This window comes from Anastrepha obliqua, chromosome 3, assembly GCF_027943255.1.
Source record: "Anastrepha obliqua isolate idAnaObli1 chromosome 3, idAnaObli1_1.0, whole genome shotgun sequence".
In the NCBI taxonomy this organism is placed as follows: Eukaryota; Metazoa; Arthropoda; class Insecta; order Diptera; family Tephritidae; genus Anastrepha; species Anastrepha obliqua.
Window position 1 is genome coordinate 11800556 of NC_072894.1, and position 22856 is coordinate 11823411.

The following is a 22856-nucleotide window of genomic DNA, read 5'->3' on the forward strand; positions in this document are numbered from 1 at the left end:
CTGCGCTTTTGGCACCCTTATCCATAGAATGGGTGTACCTCACAATGACTTCTGCAGGAATTGTGGTGATGAAGAAGCAATTGAGTCGGTACAACACCTGCTCTGTGAATGTCCTGCACTTCAAAGAAGTCGTGCTAAAGAGTTTGGCGTTTAATTCTTTGAAGACTCGGGAAATTTGCAAAATGTCTCACTGGAGGGGCTGGTTGCCTTCTTAAAAAGATCTAAGTGATTTAAGCAACTTAGTTAGGGCATGGAAATCAAATGCAGGGCCTAAAGGCCATCGAGAGTGTCTTGTCTTACCATAGACTAGTAACCTGACTAGCCTAGCCTAACCTAAACTAATCTCTCTCATCTCAGCATTTTCAAACAATCTAGGCTGGTAGACGCTATTTTTTTTTTGAAGAGTTTTCTACCTTAACTGTATCCCATAATTATTGTTCATTGGCTCAGTGAAGGATATTTGGATTTGCCCCTAAACTTAAAGTTGTAACAGCAAACCTCAAATGACAATGAATTCGAACGAAATAAATTTTGTTTTTTTTTGCATTTTGGGTTTTATTTGTCCAGCTATAAATGCACCAGCAAGAAATTTAATCAAATACATTTGTATAAAAAAATTCAATTAAAATTTGCTCTAAGTCCGTTTAGAAAATTCAAGTCTCTATAAGAAAAAACTAAAATGAACTAAAGGAAAATATTAAATCCCAAAGATATTTTGGCTCTATTCAGTGGTACATTTGCATATTTTATAAACCATATTCACATTGCCAAACTGGGTTACACTCTTAAATGTTTGTCAGCTGCCATTTCTGGTCTGCAAATGTTCATAGTTGTAACTATTTTGTTGTCATTCTTTTTCTTTAGTTCGATAGCAACCTTGTGCTCCGTTCATTTTTTAAAAACTATTTACGCATTTCGCATACGAGCGAGTTAATTCACGTCTGCTTTTTGCTTGGCGTTGTCTTTTTGGTTTTAATTTGTTATGGGTCATTAGTTCAAACAGACTCAAATACATACAAACATACAATTAAATAGGAGAAAAGTCGTTTTACGAAATACAGCAAATCAGCAGTACTTCTCGAAGTTTAAGATAACGCAATGTGCGAATTTAAATTGTGAATTTCTCAAACTAATGCCATGAAGGGTATATCTACATATATATGGGCCCTAATATAGTCGAAGAGTGCAAGTTGCATCATGAGGCTACAATTGTCACTCCAGAGTGAACTTTTACATATTCGATAAAAGTTTTAATAAAAGAATATATACAGGGTTGGCCATCTTAAACTGACCCATGTGATTATTAAAAAAATATGGAAAAAGAAACATTTTTTTGGGTTTCATTGTGAAAAACATTTAATTTAGTTCAAGGAGATTCGTTTACATCACTTTTTGAATATGATATCGCGCAAGTGGTCGCCCTTAGCACGTATTTGGATATGTACAGGGTTGGCCATCTTAAACTGACCCATGTGATTATTAAAAAAATATGGAAAAAGAAACATTTTTTTGTGTTTCATTGTGAAAAACATTTAATTTAGTTCAAGGAGATTCGTTTACATCACTTTTTGAATATGATATCGCGCAAGTGGTCGCCCTTAGCTCGTATAGCGTAATGTGCCCGTTTTTCGGCGTTTTCCATAGTTTTGGCCAGCGTCTCGGCCGATATGGCGGCTATTTCCCGTCGGATATTGGCCTTAAGTGCGCCTAGTGTCTTTGGCTTGTTGACGTAAACCTTAGATTTCAAATTACAGTAAAAAGTTATAGGGTTACTCAATGGGTCAGTTTAATATGGCCAACCCTGTATATACCAGGTGTATAAGCTTAAATCCGCTGATTGCTCGTAGATGGAGCATATCAAGTTACCATAGAAATGCCATATTTTTTTTTTGCATGGGTTCGACACCTGTTTACATCAATCACTGCACATCATCAGTGATTTCATACAGCAACACACTTTTTTCCTTGCGTAATCATGTCTAATTTTGTGCCAAAAAAAGAGCATATGCGGGAAGCTCTACTTTTTTGCTTTAATTTGAAGAAATCGGCTGCCGAATCGCATCGAATGCTTGTGGAGGCCTATGGTGACAGTGCATTATCGGAAACAACTTGCAGAGACTGGTTTCGTCTGTTCAAAGACGGCCATTTTGACTTGAGTGACAAGAAGCGTGAAAATCGGCCCAGAAAAGTTGAGGACCATGAATTGCAGGCTCTTTTGGATGAGGACGATACCCAATCGCAAAAAATGCTTGCCGAGCAGTTAGGTGTCACTCAACCAGCCATTTCCATGCGTTTACGTGCCATGGGAAAGGTCCAAAAAGTCGGAAAATGGGTACCCCATGAATTGAACGATAGACAGATGGAGCGACGCCAACACATGCGAAATCTTGCTGGCTAGGCATAAAAGAAAGTCGTTCCTGCATCTTGTGGTGACTAGCGATGAAAAGTGGATATACTCTGAGAATCCTAAACGAAAAAAATCATGGGTCGATCCCGGCCAACCATCAACTTCTTCATCAAGACCTAATCGCTTTGGACGCAAGACGATGCTGTGCGTTTGGTGGGATCAGCAGGGTGTCGTTTACTATGAGCTGTTGAAACCTGGTGAAACTGTTAATTCTCATCGCTACCACCAACAACTCATCAAATTGCGCCGTGCTTTGCGTGAAAAAAGGCCTCGTTATGAACAAAGACATGAGAAGCTGATTTTCCTCCACGACAACGCCCCATCGCACACGTCAAGAATGGTCCAAAACTACTTGGAGACAATCAATTGGGAGGTGCTACCTCATCCCGCTTATTCACCACACCTGGCCCCTTCGGACTATCATCTGTTTTCATCGATGGGTCACGCGCTCGCCGAATACCACTTCGATTCGCACGAAGACGTCCGGAAATGGCTTGACGAGTGGTTCGCCTTGAAAGATGAAGAATTCTTTTGGCGTGGTATACACAAATTGCCCGAGAGATGGGAAAAATGTATAGCTAGCGAGGGCAAATACTTTGAATAAATTATTTTTTTGCTTTCTATAAAAAAATGGGTTTTTTTTACTAAAAAACAGCAGTGGTATAATTGGCGCGTACACCCTTTTTGGGTGTTTGGCCGAGCTCCTTCTCCTATTTGTGGTGTGCGTCTTGTGTTGTTACACAAATGGAGGAGCTTTTTCATGGCAGAAATACACTCGGAGGTTTGGCATTGCCTGCCGAGGGACGACCGCTATTAGAAAAAACGTTTTCTTAATCTTGGTGTTTCACCAAGATTCGAACCTACGTTCTCTCTGTGAATTCCGAATGGTAGTCACGCACCAACCCATTCGGCCACATCGATGAAAAAATAAAAAAAAACGGCAATAAAAGGAACCAAAGAGCTGGTGTCCAGACAATGCCACAACAACAATGGTATTATCTACATATTTGCCATGGGTACTTAGTAACTAACAGCTTTCAAGGAAATGAAATTGCCGATGAATTGGCCAACTGCAGATCAGAGGTTACGCCACAAGGACCAGAAGCAATAAACGGAACAGTTTAGTTCAGTAGAACTGCAAAGTGTTTTGTGAAAGGCTCGAACAGAAAACTATCGAACTTTCTTCTAAAACTTGGTAGAAAAGACATGCGGTGGTTCAAATGGTCGTTATTATTACAGAACACAATCCATGGGGTCAACATATGACCACTATTTCAATCACTGAGGGCGCTATTTGCCTGTCTTGCTTAGAGGAGCCTAATAGTACTGAACATTTCTCGGTGAGTGTCCTGGAAGGCTACGAATTTTGGCTTCCGTTGTCATAAGAATGAATAAAACTCGTTCTCTCAAACTGGAGAATATTTTCCGATTTGCCAAAGAATCTAGAATCTCTGTCTCTATCCCTATTCTATCCCAACTCTTTCTCTCTGTCACTTCTCTCCTTCCCTCTTGTCTGTCAACCCTTTTACTCGCCAGAGCTTCGAATACAATAAGCTTTTTGGGTCTGAGTGTTTTAGGAATTACCATTCTCTCGGTGCGCTTCTTGGGTCGCCTTTTTCAAATTTCAATTTCAACAGCTTTCACGGCAAGCATGGCGCTCTTTTCACAGACAGTCGGGGGGCTACTGTTGGCATCTCACACAACCAATCCGAGAGGGTCTAAACAATACGATCTAGAATACTGTGAAACACCGAAACATATCCCAACACGAGGTAGCCATTTGATTAATATTTAGCCTTTGGCAAAGTCCAGAATTGGCATTGTGAGGCTTGCGTTCGCTCTCACTAGACGCTGAACTATTAGCACTCACGCCAGTAGGCAGAGTCAACTACTTCTACCACGACAGTCGGTTCTACGTAACCGGAACGACCCGGATTTATAACCTGCCAAGGACTTTTACTTCAGGAGCATTCCCTATAAATGGATGGGGAATGTTTATACTATAAAAACAACTACAGCGGACTAACGCAGCGTCCGTGCCATCTTGGCACAATTACGAATACATGTCCGACAAGTGAAGGTAGCCCGGGTGACACTAAACTTAAGAGCTCTTCACATGCGCACTTAAATCTACTCACCTAACACCTCCCTTTTGTTCCAAACTGTCGCCCTGTCGGCCCTACCGTAAGATGAGATTAGCAACATCGACTTCAGCGCATTAAGCAGTTATTTTTAAGGTGTAACAAAAGAAAGACAATAGCCCCATGAATGCCGCAACCGGAGTTCCCATAACAGGTTACATTTATACCTATTTCAGATATGTGAAGAAACCTCGCACGATACTGATCACCTCTTCTCATGTCAACCTAATCCAACTCATTTAATGCCCCACTGCCACTGATCCGGCATCGTTTCTGAAGCATGTAGGGGCCAGCCCTTGTTTACAACACTTTAAGCGAGATCCGGGGGAATTTTTGCGTTGAATTGTCACCGAGTCGAGTCGAGTTGTCACACCTGAAACTAAGCAACAATCAAAGCAATGGATTTCTCCCGGTGAATCTGCTCCAAAGAAGGCGAAGACAGTCATTGAAGGAGACACTGCCGCATTTGGCGAAAAAGAAGGTGCTGTTTCACTATGATAACGCACCAGCACATTTACCCGGAGTTGTCGCCGCCAAACTGCTTGAATTGCGTTATGAATTGCTGCCGCATCCCCCGTATCCACCCGATCTGGCTCCCTGCGACTTTTTCTTGTCCTCTAACACGAAGAAATGGCTCGCGGGAAAAAATTTAGTTCAAGCGCGAATGTCATCGCCGAGACAGAGGCGTATTTTGGATAGTTCGACAAATCCTTATTTTCGGAGGGGTTAAAAGAAATGTTATGTTGCCGTATTGCAGAGAGAAGATGGCAATAAAATGGATCGACCAGCAGGACAATGATCCTAAACACAGGAGTCGGAAGACCAAAGGTTGGTGTCGCGCAAATAAAATTGAGGTTGAGGCTCAGTCCACCGATCTCAATCCTATAGAAAATCTGTGGGCGACTTAAAAAGAGCTGTACAAACCGAGTAACAATCAAAACAACGTTGGGAAATTATTAAAGTTGCATGGTTAAAGATTCCAAAGCGATGAATTGGGTAATTGGTAGACTCAATGCCAAGCCGTTCTGCTGCCGTAATAAGAAATGGGGGAACTAAATATTAGTTTCAGCTATGCATCTGCGCAAGCTTTCTTAATGCTGTTTTTCTTTAATTTTTCTAAAACTTGTTCTTAATGCGTTACTTATGCTCGTATGACCACTGTTATTTTTATTTCATATGGATAGATTGATTTCTACGAGCTTTGCACTTCAACCTCATGGTCGTTGGTGGCCTCTGCTCATCACAGTGCCTCATCCAGAGCCAGTTCCCCTGGCGACACTCTTTACCACCTAGACAAAGGAAGTCAAACTGCAACTCAAGGTAAAAGTCGGTGTGTCATCGGCCTTCCGACTGTTAACAATCCCAAAATTTTGGGTGTAACCTACGACAATTTGCTTTCCATCTCTGCGGGTTGGTTTGAGCGTATGTGCCTTTCTTCTGGCTGCAGTTGGCCGAAATGTATCAACCTTCTACGCACTATAGCGCTGCATTCCAGGAGAAGGTGCATTGGTATTCGTCGCAGAAACGACAATAGTCAGTGGACCGTATTCCGATCATGTGCAGATGACTTCACAGGCTGCAGTGACCTGTGAGTATGCCGTTGAACATTCTCAGTTTATTCTTGGGGAGGGTTATGAGTCTCTTAAACCTCTTTTGGTTATACACTCCCAATAAGGATTTCGCCTGGCGTAGCCCCATATTTTGGTGCCGGCAAACCTCCCTTAGCAGACCTAGCTCTTCTCTCCTAAGCTTCTCCGTGATGCTGTGTTGTCCTATAGCAAGGAAGAGTTTGGGTCCTCTCACCAATGCGCTCGCTACTTCGTTCCCAGTTATTGGGTTGTTCGGAAAGAAATTTCGCTTTTTCCCGACAGAGGATTTAATTGTATTTTTTCACAGTTAACTTTACACCTAAGCCACATTGTCATTATATGTTTTGACAGCTGATATAACAAGACTTGTGTGTGAATAAGTTCAATTGATTGTATGCAGTAGTTTTTGGTCGGTGCCCTTTTAAATATGGAGAGCAATAAGCAGCATTTTCGTCATATTTTGCATTCTTACTATAGAAAAGGTAAAAATGCTGTTCAAGCCAGAAAGAAATTAACCGATGTGTATGGAGAAGATGTGTTGACCGTACGTCCGTGCCAGAACTGGTTTGCAAAATTTCGATCCGGTAATTTTGATGGCGAAGATGCACCGCATTCTGGAAGGCCGGTTGAAAGCATAAATTGGGCGTGGGTTTAAGATGGTCTTTCATTTTCACCACAAAAAAAACGAAATTACTTTGCGAACAACCCAAAATTTTAATGCTTACGCTGAAGTTCTATCTTTTGTTAGACAAAAAAAAATTTTTTTTCGTTAAAGAATTAATTTAAATATGTTTCAATTAAAGAATAGAATTATATTTCAAAATTATCAGGTCAGTCCATAAGTTCGGGCGTATTTTACCTATAATTCCACTTTTGTACGATTTTTGCATACAAAAAATTATTCGCGGAATATAACGGAACTATTTATATTTTCTTTGAATACACAATACGTGCATTCAACAAGTGATTTTAATCGCAGATAGAAGCACGTGTTGTTAAAAAATAAAATGGAATCTTCGAACACGTATAAGAGGCATACTTTGTATTTTTTTATAAAAGTAGTAAAAATGCTACAACTGCTGCTGCAGAAATAAACACTGTTCACGGAGAGGATTCCGTGAGTGTAAGGACTGCGCAAAAGTGGTTTTCAAAATTCCGAAGTGGTAACTGCGACGTGGAGGATGCCCCTCGCGCTGGTCGTCTTGAATTCTTTAACTCCGACGCCTTGCTCGAACTCGTGGAAGCTGAGCCAAATTTGACAGTCGATATGATAGGTCAGAGGTTAAATTCATCGCATGGAACGGTTCACAGGCACCTGGTTTAGTTGAGAAAGGTTTCAAAGCTGGGAAAAAGGGTTCCGTATAGACTTTCCGTCGCCAACCTTCACCAGAGAGTGAATGCGTGTTCTCAGCTGCTGCAACGGCTTGAAAATGAAAGTTTTTTGAACCATATCGTTACTGGTGATACAAAATGGGTCTTTTACAATAATCCTGTTCGCAAACGCCAATGGTTAGATAAAGATGAAACACCAGAACCGACCCCTAGAGATGGCCTTCACCCCAAGAAGATACTCCTGTCTATTTGGTGGGATATGGCCGGTATTGTTTATTATGAACTTCTGGAACCAAACCCGACGATAACTGCTGATTATTGTTCCATCAGTTATCAAACCTGAATGAGGCACTTAAAAAAAATCGACCGTCTTCAGTGAATAGACGCAAAGTTTCGTTTCACCACGACAACGCCAGACCTCATACCGCAAGGCACACATTAGACAAGCTGAACGAGCTCGGATGTTAGCTAATGCCGCATCCACCATACTCTCCGGATATTGCACCTTGTGATTATCACCTTTTCCGTGGACGTCAATCCCATATGAGTAACAAGAACTACTCCTCAAAAGAAGCTATAAAAAGGGATATCGAAGCGTATTTTGGCTCCAAGGACAAACAATTTTTTGAGCAGGGAATAGAAAATTTGCCTAAACGTTGGGAAGACATTGTAAATAAACATCTTTTTTATTAATTTTACAACCCCCTTTAAGAAACGCACGCACTTATGGACTGACCTGATATAATAAAAACTTTCTAATCACATCATAGATAAAATTTTTTTTTAGAAATCTAATATTCTTTTGATGGTTGATTCTTTTGATACTGCTTTTTTCGTGTTCGCAACTGTATTTAGGTATATAAGAATTTGGAAAAAAACAATTTTTTAAGCGCATTTGCGTAATTCATTAAAAAACGTTTTTGTTGTACGATTTGAGTCTGTTTGCATGCGTTTTCCTCGGACAATGGAGGATGATTTTAAATCAAGGCAAATGCAAAATTCTCGTCTGAGCCATGAAATTTCTATAATATGCTTTTCTGCATGTGAAAGCATTTTTTGTTGTTGCTTTTGTTTTTGTTTTTGAAAGCATGACCGATTTTGCTCTGGTTCACGCTCATTTTATACATTTAACAATTGTTATGTTGTGTTTCAATTACAAATACAAAGTTATACTAGCGCATTAAAACTTCAGTTCCCTAATTATTTAGTACAAAAGTATGAGTTCATGTATTAATTATTTGGTTTTTAGTTTTAACATCTTAGAGTAAACTAGAAGAACGAACTTAAGTAAACTTCAAATTTATACAAGAATGATAAAGGCAAATTGTAGGTTGATAAGTAAAATAGGCGCCAAACACCCAAGCATACATGGAATCGAAACATTTCCAAAAAGAATATTTTATTCGACATGTATGTATGTGTGTGTGTATGTGATTATATACCTGCATACATATACATGAAATAGTTGCGCATTTTCCTTACACCACGACGTTTGCCGTACAATGACAGAAAATATTTGCTTTTTGTATTAAATTAAACTACACAATGTTTTCTTTTGAAATTACATAACATTAATTATAATTAATAATAGGTTTAGAAGAATAACATAAAAATAGGATACAAATTAGTCACGTCTTTGAGAAGTCGTTTTAGAAACTTTTTCCACATGGAAATGGCGGGCATTGCTTTACTGTGCGCATAAGGATTCATACCTCGATGGGAATTAATTAATTTCATTAAACAAAATTTAACAGGATTGTACATAAAACCCCATTTTTATTTATGTTGATGCATTATTTTGCAGAGGCACTAGACTAATAAAGACGACACTAAAAATGTGTGTATATATGACTACAGTTTGTTGACATATTTGTGTTGTGCTCATATGGCCACTTTCATATTGAATTTATTTCCCCTAATCTTCAAAATATTCAAACATTTTAAATAAGATTTTATTTCCATATGCAGTTAAGAGAACACAGATACTGACTCTAGCTTGGATACCAGCAGAGCTTTTCGGAAATTATTGGTCAAATATACGCTTCACAATGTTAGTCTCTGTTGATAGCAGGTCACAAATCTCAAATTTCAAACTTCAATTCAATCATCCACCAATAACTCAAATTTGGTTAAATAAATGAAGTTGGCTGTGCTCGCATTTATCTATAGCTAAAGTCTGTTGCAACCGGCCTGCAAAAGTACGCTAAGAAAATTAGCGTATTATTTGTGGAAAGCAACAACACAAAATATCCTACGCGGAAAATTCCAGCAAAGCGTCAAATAAAACCAAGGTGCACAAGTATATGGTGACATCAGCAGAACAGCTGATTCGTATTTTTTTTTATTTTTTTTGCGATTTTTTTTAATCATAGTTTCGTTAGTTTACTTTCTGATTGCAGTTTTGACATTCAAGCCACCAAATTACAAAAACAAAATACACGTAAAATTTGTTTGTGTATTACTGATATCACCTTGTATGAACTCAACTTGAACAAAACGAAACGCTCAAATGCTGGATATATTATACAAATAAAACAAATAAACCGATTTCGAATGGTATTTTGCAGGTCGTATACAATAGAATGCAGCAATTCATATAAGATGACTTCGCTATAGCGGTTGATTTGTTTCTTTTTTTGAGATCTCCTGGTTGGAAATATCAAAGTGCCCTGCTTCTTTGTTGCTGCTTTATTTGTTTGCCTACATTCTGTATGATATTTGGCCATGAAACTACACAATAACTATGCATACATACATAATTGGCGTTTACACCCTTTTTGGGCGTTTGGCCGAGCTCCTCCTCCTATTTGTTTCGTGATGTTGTTTTACAAATAGAGGGACCTACATTTTCGAGCCGACTTCGAACGGCAGATAGTTTTTGTGAGGAGTTCTTTCATGGCACTCGGCGGTTTGCCACTGCCTGCCGAGGGGCGCTCGCTATTAAAAAAAAAAAACTTTTTCTTCATTTTTGTGTTTCACGGAGATTCGAACCTACGTTCTCTCCGAATTCCGAACGGTAGCCACGCACTAACACATGCGGCTGCGGCGTCCGCAATAACACAATAACTAACAAATACAAAAAAAATCATGTAAATGTTCTTTTTGCTCTAGCGAAGTCACCTTCTATAAATTCGCCTTGGTATGTATGAATTTATTATTCTATATTTAATTGCCGCTTTGTCGTCTTCGCCACTTTTTGCAACAACTCGTGACCATCGCTCATTCTCGCTCTATTTTCCACCATTTCCATGCTTTATTTTCTACAAATATTCCCTGTCCTTGTCTTCTCTCTCTATTTGTGTGTGTGTATATGTGTTTGCAAATGTGTGTGTGTATGTGTGTGTAAGCTGTTTTTAAACAATTGAAATGGTTACATTAATGCCTAGATTGCCATTGTCCGCAAACAGCTGTGCAATCGATGTATCAAATACCAGACAATCCGAGTTGTGAATGGCAGAAGCAACACCTTCATGTATGGAGCGCGGCATAGCCTCCCAAGTTAGGCGTCGACGATTGCCATTCAATTCCAATCGATACACGAAATTTTCGGCCTCTTTCCGTGAGCCGATTAACTGCACAATAGCGAAGAATTGCTGATGTCCATCGTATTTCTCTTGCTTTTCCAGCACCAACATAAAGTGGTGGCCGAAACACGACTGCATCATGACCCAATCAACAGCCCCTGGCAGATTGATATCGGTAGCGAGAAAGACAATATCCTCGCCCTGTAGCGTAGTAATGCTTTTGTGTGACATCATTAGGTGTTGCATGACCAAATCTAATGGTCCCTGCCACTTGCATGATGCACCCGGGCATGGGCACAGATATGGTCGGCATTCGCATGTCTCTTCGTGTTCGGTCTTTTCGGTGTAGACAAGCGATGCTGTACAGCCATAACCTGAGTGTTTGCACGGGAATTTCACATTTGAGGCGACCTTTTCCATGGCCAAATTGCGTATATTGGCCAATGGGCCGCGACATGTTGGACAGCAGGTGAGTTTCGAGCGACATGATACGCATACCAGATGCCCGCTAGAACATTGTAATATCGGTGGCAACACATAATCAAAGCACACCGGGCACTCAAATAACGAAGTTAGATCGGCAGACATGCCACCATCACCTCCACCGGCGGACGACAGCGACGAACTAGACGAGGAGGATGTGTTGGCGGATGAGGATGTATTGGTGGCCGATGGTGTGCCCGTGCCGGTAGTGATCGGACCTTCGCGGCGTTTGGGATTTAGCTTATTGGACATTTGTGTGTGTTGTAACAGGGTGAATGGTTGCTGCGGACGCAGCTGTGTGCAGGGTGAACCAGAGGCGGCGATGACGGCGACAGTGGAGGCAGGGGCAGAAGCTGAAGAAGCGGGAGCAGAAGCGGAAGCGACAACAACGGCGCTCTCGTCTTCGTTGTGCACCACCGCTGATGATGATGAAGATGATGAAGCCGTCAAAGGCTGTTGGTGTGGTTGCTGAGTAGGCACCAGCGTTAGTGCTCTATGCTGCACTGCTTGAATAGGTCGTACTAGCTGTTGTTGTTGCACTTCAAGTGGAAAACGTGGCAGCACCGGTAACAATAACCGATAACGCTCCTGATAATAGCCGTACTGCTGCTGACGTAGATGAAGTTGATGACGAAGTTGACTGAGGTACTGTTGTTCCACTAGCAGTTGTTGTTGCTGTTGTTGCAAATATTGTAGGCAATTGTGAATGTCTCGTTGTGAACTATGATTGTTACTGTAAATGTTGGGGCTATTACTATTGTTGCAATGGTTTTCGTTCGCGGTCGCGTTCTCGTTCTCGTTTTGGTTCTGGGAGTCGTATAGATCGCGGTAATGCCGCCTGTCGATATTATTGTAATAGTCAAATTGACATATGTTACGTAAAAAACATGAAAACGTCGCGTTTGGCAGTTCACTGGCTGTGCTCACGTAGTATTCCAGAGTGTTGTTGTCGCAGTTGCTTTTACTATATTCGCGCTGGTGCTGGGCTGTAATTAGAAAAGAAAAAAGCTCAGTACAGCATTAGGCTCAGAAAATTTTATGATCAAATAGTTTATGCTTTATATGTTGAACAAAAGTAGAATTTATGTACAATACAGTTACGTCATGTGCATAGGTATGTGCACAGTGTGGCAAGCCTGGCTGTGTATTCAGTAAAATCTATTTTATTTATTTTTATTACTTTTACGACTTTTTTAAAATCCATTTTATTTATTTAATAGAAGAGTTCTTACTAACTACTGACTACCGTAAACAACTCTACGGGTCCCTCACACCCCGAATCGCGACTCCCATCCCGAAGAGTTTCAAGCTCCTACAAACGAACTGCAACGGACTCTCGAGTGAGGTCAACGAGATAAACCACTTCATGAGTCGACAAGGTATTTTAATAGCTACGGCAGCTTCACGGCAGTTCCTCCTTGATTACTAGAGAGGACTACAATATGCACAACAAAATTGCAAGTGAGACAATGGTTGCGGTCTAACGTTTATAACTAGTATAAAACACTTTGCAATATCGTTTTATCGATGAAGACATCGCACGCAGGGACCGGTCCTTAGAATATCAAGCTCGTATGATGCCGAGCTCGAAATATTTAACATATACAGGGTGCGCGATCTCGAGCTTCGGTATGGAAATATTGAATAACTTTAACAACTAGCAAAATTTAATGTTTGTTGGTGTTTTTTTATTTGATTTTGTCCTTTACAATCTGTTTCAACTGCACTTAGAACACAACATCCAAAAAATGACCACCTTTACGAGCCACACAATATTGTGCTCTTTTTTTCGAATTTTCAATTACTTTTGCTAGCATTTCGGGTGATATTGCCTCTATTTCAGATCTAATGTTGGTCCTGAGCGCTGGGCTCATCTGTAGGTAATAATCGTTGAGTTATTTGCACTTTGTAAGGAAACATGTGAAGATCCTCTTTTAAAATCATTCTAAGAGTGGTTCCTTTTATGTTTAGCTGCTGGGCACGGTGACGATATGACAGATTTGGGCTTTTCAAAACACTCTGATTGACAGTTTCAACAATTTCATTGGAGCGTCTTTTACGAACTGAAACACGTTGATGATTTGCTACAGACCCCGATTCTTCAAAATTGTTAGTCATATTGCGTATGGTGTCATCAGAAGGCACTTTACGGCCGCGGTATTTTCGACGGTATGCACGTTGAGCAAGCACAATTGAACGACCATTTTCCAAATACATGGTGACAATTTCCGCGCGTTCTTTAGGTGTAAAGTTATTCATCGTTAAAATTGTACTGAATTGACGTTTCCAAATTATTTTTTCTCAAGTCCTTCTGACAATGGATAGCAAAGTTATTCAATATTTCCATACCGAAGCTCGAGATGGCGCACCCTGTATGTATATATCTCCTGTCACCTACCGCACGGCTGGATATCACCAAGAAATTAGTACGGTCATCAGAGGTGGAAACCGTTTGATTGTAGGTGACTTCAATGCGCACACGATCTCTAGCATTCAAGCCTGCCAAACGATCATAGAAGACATTTTTTGGCAGAGCAGATAGACCATTCGTCATGCAGCACAGTAAATGATGACAACTCCACCAGGATAGTGGGTAGCTGCAGTAACTCACCTGACCTAACAATTGCTGGCCAGCTCAATAGCATAACCTGGCGACCTATGCTATCGCTGGCATCAGACCGTTTACCCATCATCGTCTCGATTGAAAAACCTGCCCACTTTGTTTCCACGTTCCCACATTAACTTCAACCAAACTAATTGGGCCGGCTTAGCAAAATTCACGCTCTCCCCATCCCCATGATACTTTTTTCATCTTTGACAGTTGTTAAGTAAACAAATTTTTCAAGTTAAAATTATTGAAATTTATTATACAATAAAAATGGTCGAGCTTTACGAACAACATATCGCGAAATTCTTTGGTTTTTTTTTTCTTCTTTTGGTAGAAATAATCGTCCGAATGGGTTGACAATTCAAGGGTTGGTACAAAAATTTCAAGTAACTGGCTTTGTCGAGGATAGAAAAAGAACTGGCAGGCCAAGAACTGGACGTTATGTTCACAATATTGCTGCTGTAGCGCAAAGTGTTGCTAAACAACCTTCAATATCGATATCTCGACGTTCTCAACAACGACGGCATTCATGAATAGACTGCGGATTTTACCTGTAGACCTGTTTATGATGGACATTTAAATGCTGTCGTTTTGTGTTTTTTACCTGTAGACCTGTTTATGATGGACATTTAAATACTGTCGTTTTGCGTTTTAAATAAAAATAGTGAAACCCGAAAGAATCTAAATTTGTCCATGTTTCTTGAAAATAGCATGTCTTTTGAAAGACCCTTTATAATAAAAACAAAAGGAGGATTCTCTGTGTCTAGCTCGTTTGTACAATAGCATGAAATGTAAAAACCCATACTGAAATATGTACGAGAGTAGTACTCACATTGCACGCTGCAAAGTCACAATACAAAAATAAGAACAAACAACTGGCAGAGAGTCGCATTTGTTATGCTACAATTTACGGCCTGAAAATGCAGATGGGTTTCGCTGTTGTACACTTTTCGGATATTGCAATTCTTCAAAATTGTTAGTCATATTGCGTATGGTGTCATCAGAAGGCACTTTACGGCCGCGGTATTTTCGACGGTATGCACGTTGAGCAAGCACAATTGAACGACCATTTTCCAAATACATGGTGACAATTTCCGCGCGTTCTTTAGGTGTAAAGTTATTCATCGTTAAAATTGTACTGAATTGACGTTTCCAAATTATTTTTTCTCAAGTCCTTCTGACAATGGATAGCAAAGTTATTCAATATTTCCATACCGAAGCTCGAGATGGCGCACCCTGTATGTATATATCTCCTGTCACCTACCGCACGGCTGGATATCACCAAGAAATTAGTACGGTCATCAGAGGTGGAAACCGTTTGATTGTAGGTGACTTCAATGCGCACACGATCTCTAGCATTCAAGCCTGCCAAACGATCATAGAAGACATTTTTTGGCAGAGCAGATAGACCATTCGTCATGCAGCACAGTAAATGATGACAACTCCACCAGGATAGTGGGTAGCTGCAGTAACTCACCTGACCTAACAATTGCTGGCCAGCTCAATAGCATAACCTGGCGACCTATGCTATCGCTGGCATCAGACCGTTTACCCATCATCGTCTCGATTGAAAAACCTGCCCACTTTGTTTCCACGTTCCCACATTAACTTCAACCAAACTAATTGGGCCGGCTTAGCAAAATTCACGCTCTCCCCATCCCCATGATACTTTTTTCATCTTTGACAGTTGTTAAGTAAACAAATTTTTCAAGTTAAAATTATTGAAATTTATTATACAATAAAAATGGTCGAGCTTTACGAACAACATATCGCGAAATTCTTTGGTTTTTTTTTTCTTCTTTTGGTAGAAATAATCGTCCGAATGGGTTGACAATTCAAGGGTTGGTACAAAAATTTCAAGTAACTGGCTTTGTCGAGGATAGAAAAAGAACTGGCAGGCCAAGAACTGGACGTTATGTTCACAATATTGCTGCTGTAGCGCAAAGTGTTGCTAAACAACCTTCAATATCGATATCTCGACGTTCTCAACAACGACGGCATTCATGAATAGACTGCGGATTTTACCTGTAGACCTGTTTATGATGGACATTTAAATGCTGTCGTTTTGTGTTTTTTACCTGTAGACCTGTTTATGATGGACATTTAAATACTGTCGTTTTGCGTTTTAAATAAAAATAGTGAAACCCGAAAGAATCTAAATTTGTCCATGTTTCTTGAAAATAGCATGTCTTTTGAAAGACCCTTTATAATAAAAACAAAAGGAGGATTCTCTGTGTCTAGCTCGTTTGTACAATAGCATGAAATGTAAAAACCCATACTGAAATATGTACGAGAGTAGTACTCACATTGCACGCTGCAAAGTCACAATACAAAAATAAGAACAAACAACTGGCAGAGAGTCGCATTTGTTATGCTACAATTTACGGCCTGAAAATGCAGATGGGTTTCGCTGTTGTACACTTTTCGGATATTGCAAATATCGTTTCGCTTACATTTTGTTGTTGTATCTTTGCATGGGATACAAAACTTTGCAATTCGTGCAATTTTGGCACTGTGTAAGGGTTTTGCAGACTGAGAGCATCACAAATTCCAATAGTCAAGAGCACAACTCGCTCACGCGTCTAATGCAAACAGTGTTGTCTATGCTTTGAGTTACAAATTAGAGCGAAAGGGGGAACTTTTAGTATGTAAATAATGTACGCGTTAGAGATTGCATTGAAACTTTAATCTTTTGATATATATTTTAATTCGCTTAAATTCTTTGGCCAGATTTTTAATTAAGATATTAATTAGAAATAAAGCAAAAAAACTAATTAAAAAGTTTCTAATTTAGTTTTTAAGAATGTAGTTAATTTAAGGGAGGAAACCGGTTTAGATCGATCAAAAAATCAATTTTTTTTATTGCATAAATCGTTAGTATAACTACTCAAGAATATGTGGTAAAAATTTTAAAGCGAAATTCGCATTATTCCCGATTCTATGAGCACTTAAGTGACTGCCCGTCGGTTCCGCACTGTAGCGCGCGTTAGTTAGAACGACGTTTTTCTCGAAACTACTTTTTTTTTAACTGGTGGGAATTCTAGCTTAAAAAGTTATCGGGGTTTTTCAATAAGGGCGGGTAGATGTTGAAATGGAATAAAATGGCGTTTGCTGTGTGGCACGTAGCGCCGTCCTGCTGGAACCATATGTCGTCTAGGTCCATATGGTTCAATATGGGCCATAAGAAATTGGAAGGGTTACCACGTCTACCGAAAAATGGGCGCAATGCGCGCAACGTTTGCGTTAATGAACACTCATTTTGATAATAAAGTTTGATCATTTGAACGTGCTGTTCAATCGTGTAACTTGCCATGATGATTTGGCATAAACAACTGAATAATAAACAAAAGATTTGACAGATGTCACCTAAACAAAATGGCTGCCACAGGGCGCCAAAATCGACCCGCGCCAATTGAAAAACCCTTTATATGAACTAATTCTGGGATTATAATATTATTTAAAATATGTTTTTATAAGCACAATAGATGAAAAAATATGGTATAAAAAACTACTTTGTGTTCAAGCGCCTCAAAAGCATGCAATTTTCAATATATTTTTACTCAAATTAGGTTCATATTCTTAGGAAATACGTTGTTAATAAAAAAAATTGCTGTTGATTTTAGAGAAAAATTGCAACTTCAGGAATTCCCACCAGCAAGACACTCGAAATCCAACGCAGAATCTCTCTTGCCAACAAGTGCTACTTTGGACTAAGTAGGCAACTGAGCAGTAAAGTCCTCTCTCGACGAACAAAACTAACACTCTACAAGGCTCTCATCATGCCCGTCCTAACGTATGGCGCAGAAGCGTGGACGATGACAAAATACGATGAAGCGACGCTTGGAGTGTTTGAGAGAAAGATTCTGCGCAAGATTTTTGGACCTTTGCACGTTGGCAGCGGCGAATATCGCAGGCGATGGAACGATGAACTGTATGAGCTTTACGACGACATAGTGCAGCGAATAAAGAGCCAGCGGCTACGATGGCTGGGTCATGTCGTCCGAATGGATACAAACGCTCCCGCTCTGAAAGTATTCGATGCGGTACCAGGTGGTGGTAGCAGAGGAAGAGGAAGGCCTCCTCTGCGTTGGAAAGATCAGGTGGAGAAGGACTTGGCTTCTCTTGGTGTGTCCAACTGGCGTCGGTTAGCACGAGAAAGAAACGACTGGCGCGCTTTGTTAAACTCGGCCAAAATCGCGTAAGCGGTTATCGCGCCAATTAAGAAGAAGAAGAAGACACTCGGATGGCGATCGTCCATGGACAGCACGCTCTACTGCCACTATCTCCCGCGGAAATAGCTTCAAAAAAATTAAAAAGTGTACCTAGAAATATAAATAAAATATCCTCTAAACTTAAACAATTTCTGATTATTCCTTCTTTGTTCAAAAAATTCTTGGAAAACATCAAAATTTTGGCCTCCTAAACCGAAGAATTATCAAGCTCTTTTTATTGATGTACGTACATATTTTATTAATGCAAAATATGTAACAAAATTAAGGGGGCACTCTAGTGTAGAGGCATGAATTTCACCCGATTTTTAAAGAGCTGTACAAAGGAAACAAAAAATTGTGTATTATCCATTTCCTATCATTTGTTTATTGAGTATGAATTATTACAGTAAAAACTAATCCAAAAACAAAACATTTTAATTGACAAAATTATTCGCAATCAAAGTAGGGGGTTCAACAAAAAAAAGAGGGTGTCCTGGCGTGCATGATTCCAACCCTCCTAAATTATTATAAATGCCGCTATCAAATGAGCCTTGGACAAGATAAAAAAATGTTTTCACAATATGGCGGCTGTTTGAAAAAAAAAAATTTTGTTCTATATTTTTTCAACAATTTCGATTTTTTTAATGATAATTTAATACTAAATGAAAAGTTATAGTTTCGAGCTAAGGTCATCCGATGAAGGAATGTATTAAGAACATACTCCCCAAATTTGAAGTAAATCGGTCCATTAGAACTCGAGATGTCCTTACCGCCAGCTCGAAAAAAGAAACGCGTTCAAAGTTTTCAGACAAGCTTAAAGCGGTCGGATCGGAACCGACGCGATGTCACCAAAAAGGCTATAACTCATGCAATAATAGGAATTTTAAAAAAATCCTCTTATTGACATATTCTTAAACATCTAAACTGTGAAAATAAGCTAACAAAAATTTTGATTTTTTCAAAATTCTGCACTAGAATATCCCCTTAAAGAGTGAAAATGAAATGTAATATATATATTTTCCAATTATTAATTGATTCTTCAAAATTTCGTTCATGTTTATACCTAGTAATTCTTAAGAGATTTCGTAAGCCATCGTTCGCCAGACTGTTGCTGCGACTTGATTGCCTAAAACTGGCGTACGGATTGAGCCCGACCACAGCAAGCCAATAAGCGTTGGCATCACTGCTTTGTAGATTACGCTAGCGTATGTGTGAAAGCAGCGTAGTTTTGGTCGTGTACGTGTGAAAAGAGCAGAGAAAGATTTGGCCCGCGCGCCTATGAAATCATATGAAATGGCCAGCTCTGTTTTGGCGCATTAATAGGCATCTTTCACCTTACTTTTGTGTATTTATTTGTAAGAAATTGCAGGCAAGAAAAACAGCTAACTACGGAGAACTGATTGTAATTTTAACATAAAAATCCTATTAGGGTTTAAGAATTTTTAAGTTTTACGTCATAAGTGCAAAAAGTAACTAATTTAATTTGAAATGTTCCTTTGGTAAAATGCCCTAGAAACACTCAACGTCCATTTCTTATATCGGCCCAGAGCAGCTAAGTCCAAGAACAAAATTCTCGATAGACATCGACTGAAGTTTAAGCGAAGCGCGCTCATAGAATACAATTTAAAACGAGACATACAATATAAAGGGTTTTCCAATAACAGGTGTTATCTATCACTATAGAGATGACTAACGATCTTTTATGGCCATATTGGATGGTATTGATCTGGACAACGTTTATTTTCAAAAAAACGGCGCTACGTGCCACCCAAGCAACGAAAACATTGATCTTTTACAGGAAAAGTTTCCGGACCGTGTTATTTCTCGAAGAGGTGATCACAATTGGCCACCGAGATCTTGTGATTTAACACTTTGTGACTTTTTTCTTTGGGGCCACGTGAAAGAAAAGGTCTACGCCAACAGCCCAGAGTCGATTGAAGACCTAAAAGATAGAATTCGTGAGGCTAACGAGGACATAGGACAGCAACCTTGCAATGCGGTTATGGAAAATTTCATGAAAAGGATATTGCCCTGTAAGCGTGGTCGTGGTGGTCATTTGCCTGATGTTATTTTGCCACTATTAACGGCATACCTTCCTCTTTATAATAAAATAAACATCCGATTATTTATATTAATATAAAAAATAGCATTTTTCTTTGAATATCAAAATAATGCCTCTTATTGGAAAGCCTCAAATCGTTTTTCTTTCATAATAATAAATTACAGAAATAAGTTGAGCCTGTTTTATCATCCGCCTATTTTATCGTCGTCAAATACAAAAACAATTCGGTAGCCTTCAATAGCTTATACAGGGTGCATACGATATCTGAGGGCATGCTTATATGTGGCTATAACTTCCCGAAACTTTAATTTTCCTTTTTGCTCTTTTTCCGATAAGTCATCGAGGACTGCGACTTAACTCAAGAAATCAAGAGACATGCAGTTATTGTCGTTATATGCAATTCACACCGATTTAGAAATTTCTAACTTTCTTAAGTGCGCTCGTTCATAAGGTTCGCCGTGAATTGGAAACATCAGGCGGCGATGCAGAAACTGTTTCAAAACGCAAACAACACGAGGAACGTTCTAGCACTGTCCGTTCTGCAGAATTTGTTCAACAAGTTCAAGCTAGCTATCATTGAGGAATCACTGACTCTTCCAAATCAATCGAGGACCCATGCGAGGAAGCTTATTGTTTCTAAGGGTCTTATCCATCGAGTGATTCATGAAGATCTCCAGTATACATCCTACGTTATGCGCAGAGAACGGTTTATGTCGGAACAAACACGAGAACATAAACAAGTTTAAACACCCTGAAGCTCCTGAGGTGCTATGAACTTTTCCGACGAAAAAAAAAAATTTGCCAAGATCAAAAGACGAAACGCAGAAATGACAGATGGCTAAGTTCACATCCTACAGAAGTTCCTGTTGTCATGCACATAAAGTTCCCAGTCACTTTTATGGTTTAAGGTGTTGTGAGCAACAAAGGACATGTCATGCCACCACACTTCTTTACTCAGGGATTCTGAGTGAATTCTGCTGCATTTATCAGGTTCTAGAGATAGTAGTGAAACCCTGGATTGATAGTGTAAGCCAATACATCTTTCAACACGGCTCTGCCCTTTCACACAATGTGATGCCGACACAAGATTGGATGGCTGGAAAATTCCCAGACCCCATACCCCTAATCGCATATCTCTTTTGAGAAAATATACTTTATTTTAATGCGAACACAACTAATGTGGTATCTTTGTTACCACGCCCTTTGATTCGCATCCACTTTAATTGTCTTGCCCGCTTCCAACTTATACTGCTCGTTGTATGCTTACAAATTTAAGATCACCAGAAATTAGAATTATCCAGTCACTCATTTTTATTTTTCATCTGATTCGTGGTAATATTGATTGCCCTGATCTACTTAAGAGTTTGGCTTCAATATTTTAGTCTCTTTAGAAATGCACCAAGAGGCGCAAATTGTTTTTGCCGACGCTCATTATTTGCATCAAAAAAATTTACGCTGCGCTTTTGACACTTGAAAAAAGTTGAAAGAAAAGTGAGCAGAAAATATTTTTTGTTTTTCGATTTCTATTGTGACAATTTTATTTTAATGTTCCCTTGCGGAATCCTATCTGTGAATGGAGTGAATATCCCGATTACAGTTAGGCTCCATATAGAGGAAAATAACGCTGCTGCACGGAAGAAAAAGAACTTATGGACCGAAGTTGTACAGAAGGAAGTAAAAAAAATAAATAAAGGTATATAAATTTATAGAAATTTAGCGCAAGTGAGGCGGCCGCCGTAGCCGAATGGGTTGGTGCGTTACTACCGTTCGGAATACAGAGAGAACGTAAGTTCGAATCTCGGTGAAAGACCAAAAACAGCAACCACAAAATACTACTGGTACACACTGAACATAGACCTGCTTGAAACATATGGTATTTTTTGGTTTACTGACGAATTTAAAGGAAACTATATTTGACAAACCCTGAACTGGCGGACTGGAGTGACAGTCCTTAGCCGGATATAAATCCGGGTCGTTCCGGTAACGTAGAACCAACTATCGTGCGAAAAGTATACTACTATGTAGTATTTGCCTTTACTCAAAGTTTTTCTGGCATCGGCATAACTGAAGCACACCAATCCTGGCAATTTATTTCATTTTGTTCTAAACTCTAACTCAGCGTTTGCCCATCGTAACATTCATGTGAATAAATTTCGTATATTAAAAGAGTTTCTAGAAACTAAAAGGCAACATTTTATAAGCAAAATATTATGTTTACATTTTATCCATGTAAGTTACTTACTATATAGTGTCCGATATTATTTAATTGTGGGGTGAATTTCAATCCATGGACGATATGATTTGTCAACCCTCATTCCCCTGAGATTTATTATATAAACACATTGAACTTATCCAATTAGTTATTATTCGAAAGATACAGAAATAAATCAGCTTTTGCTACTATATCACAACAGAAAGAATGCAAAAGGTGCGGCCAACATCAGACCGCTAACCGGCTCTAAGTGATTTTAAAGGAATCAGCTCCACAATGATTGAGAA

The 22856-nt window shown here is 39.4% G+C and overlaps 2 protein-coding genes across 3 annotated transcripts in view; one reads left to right on the forward strand and one right to left on the reverse strand.

Moving 5' to 3' along the window:
* The window catches only part of LOC129241041 (opsin Rh4), a 90945-nt gene that overhangs the window by 35396 nt on the left and 32693 nt on the right, over positions 1-22856 (forward strand). The gene's annotated exons all lie outside the window — the stretch shown is intronic.
* On the reverse strand, positions 8657-12456 carry LOC129241042 (E3 ubiquitin-protein ligase sina). Its single transcript, XM_054877175.1, has one exon. The coding sequence runs from the start codon at positions 11726-11728 to the stop codon at positions 10823-10825; it is 906 nt and encodes a 301-aa protein (XP_054733150.1). The 5' UTR covers positions 11729-12456; the 3' UTR covers positions 8657-10822.

Bases quoted from the DNA above. Each gene is read 5' to 3' on its own strand.
- LOC129241042 (XM_054877175.1), bottom strand. From the start codon at position 11,728: ATGTCCAATAAGCTAAATCCCAAACGCCGCGAAGGTCCGATCACTACC.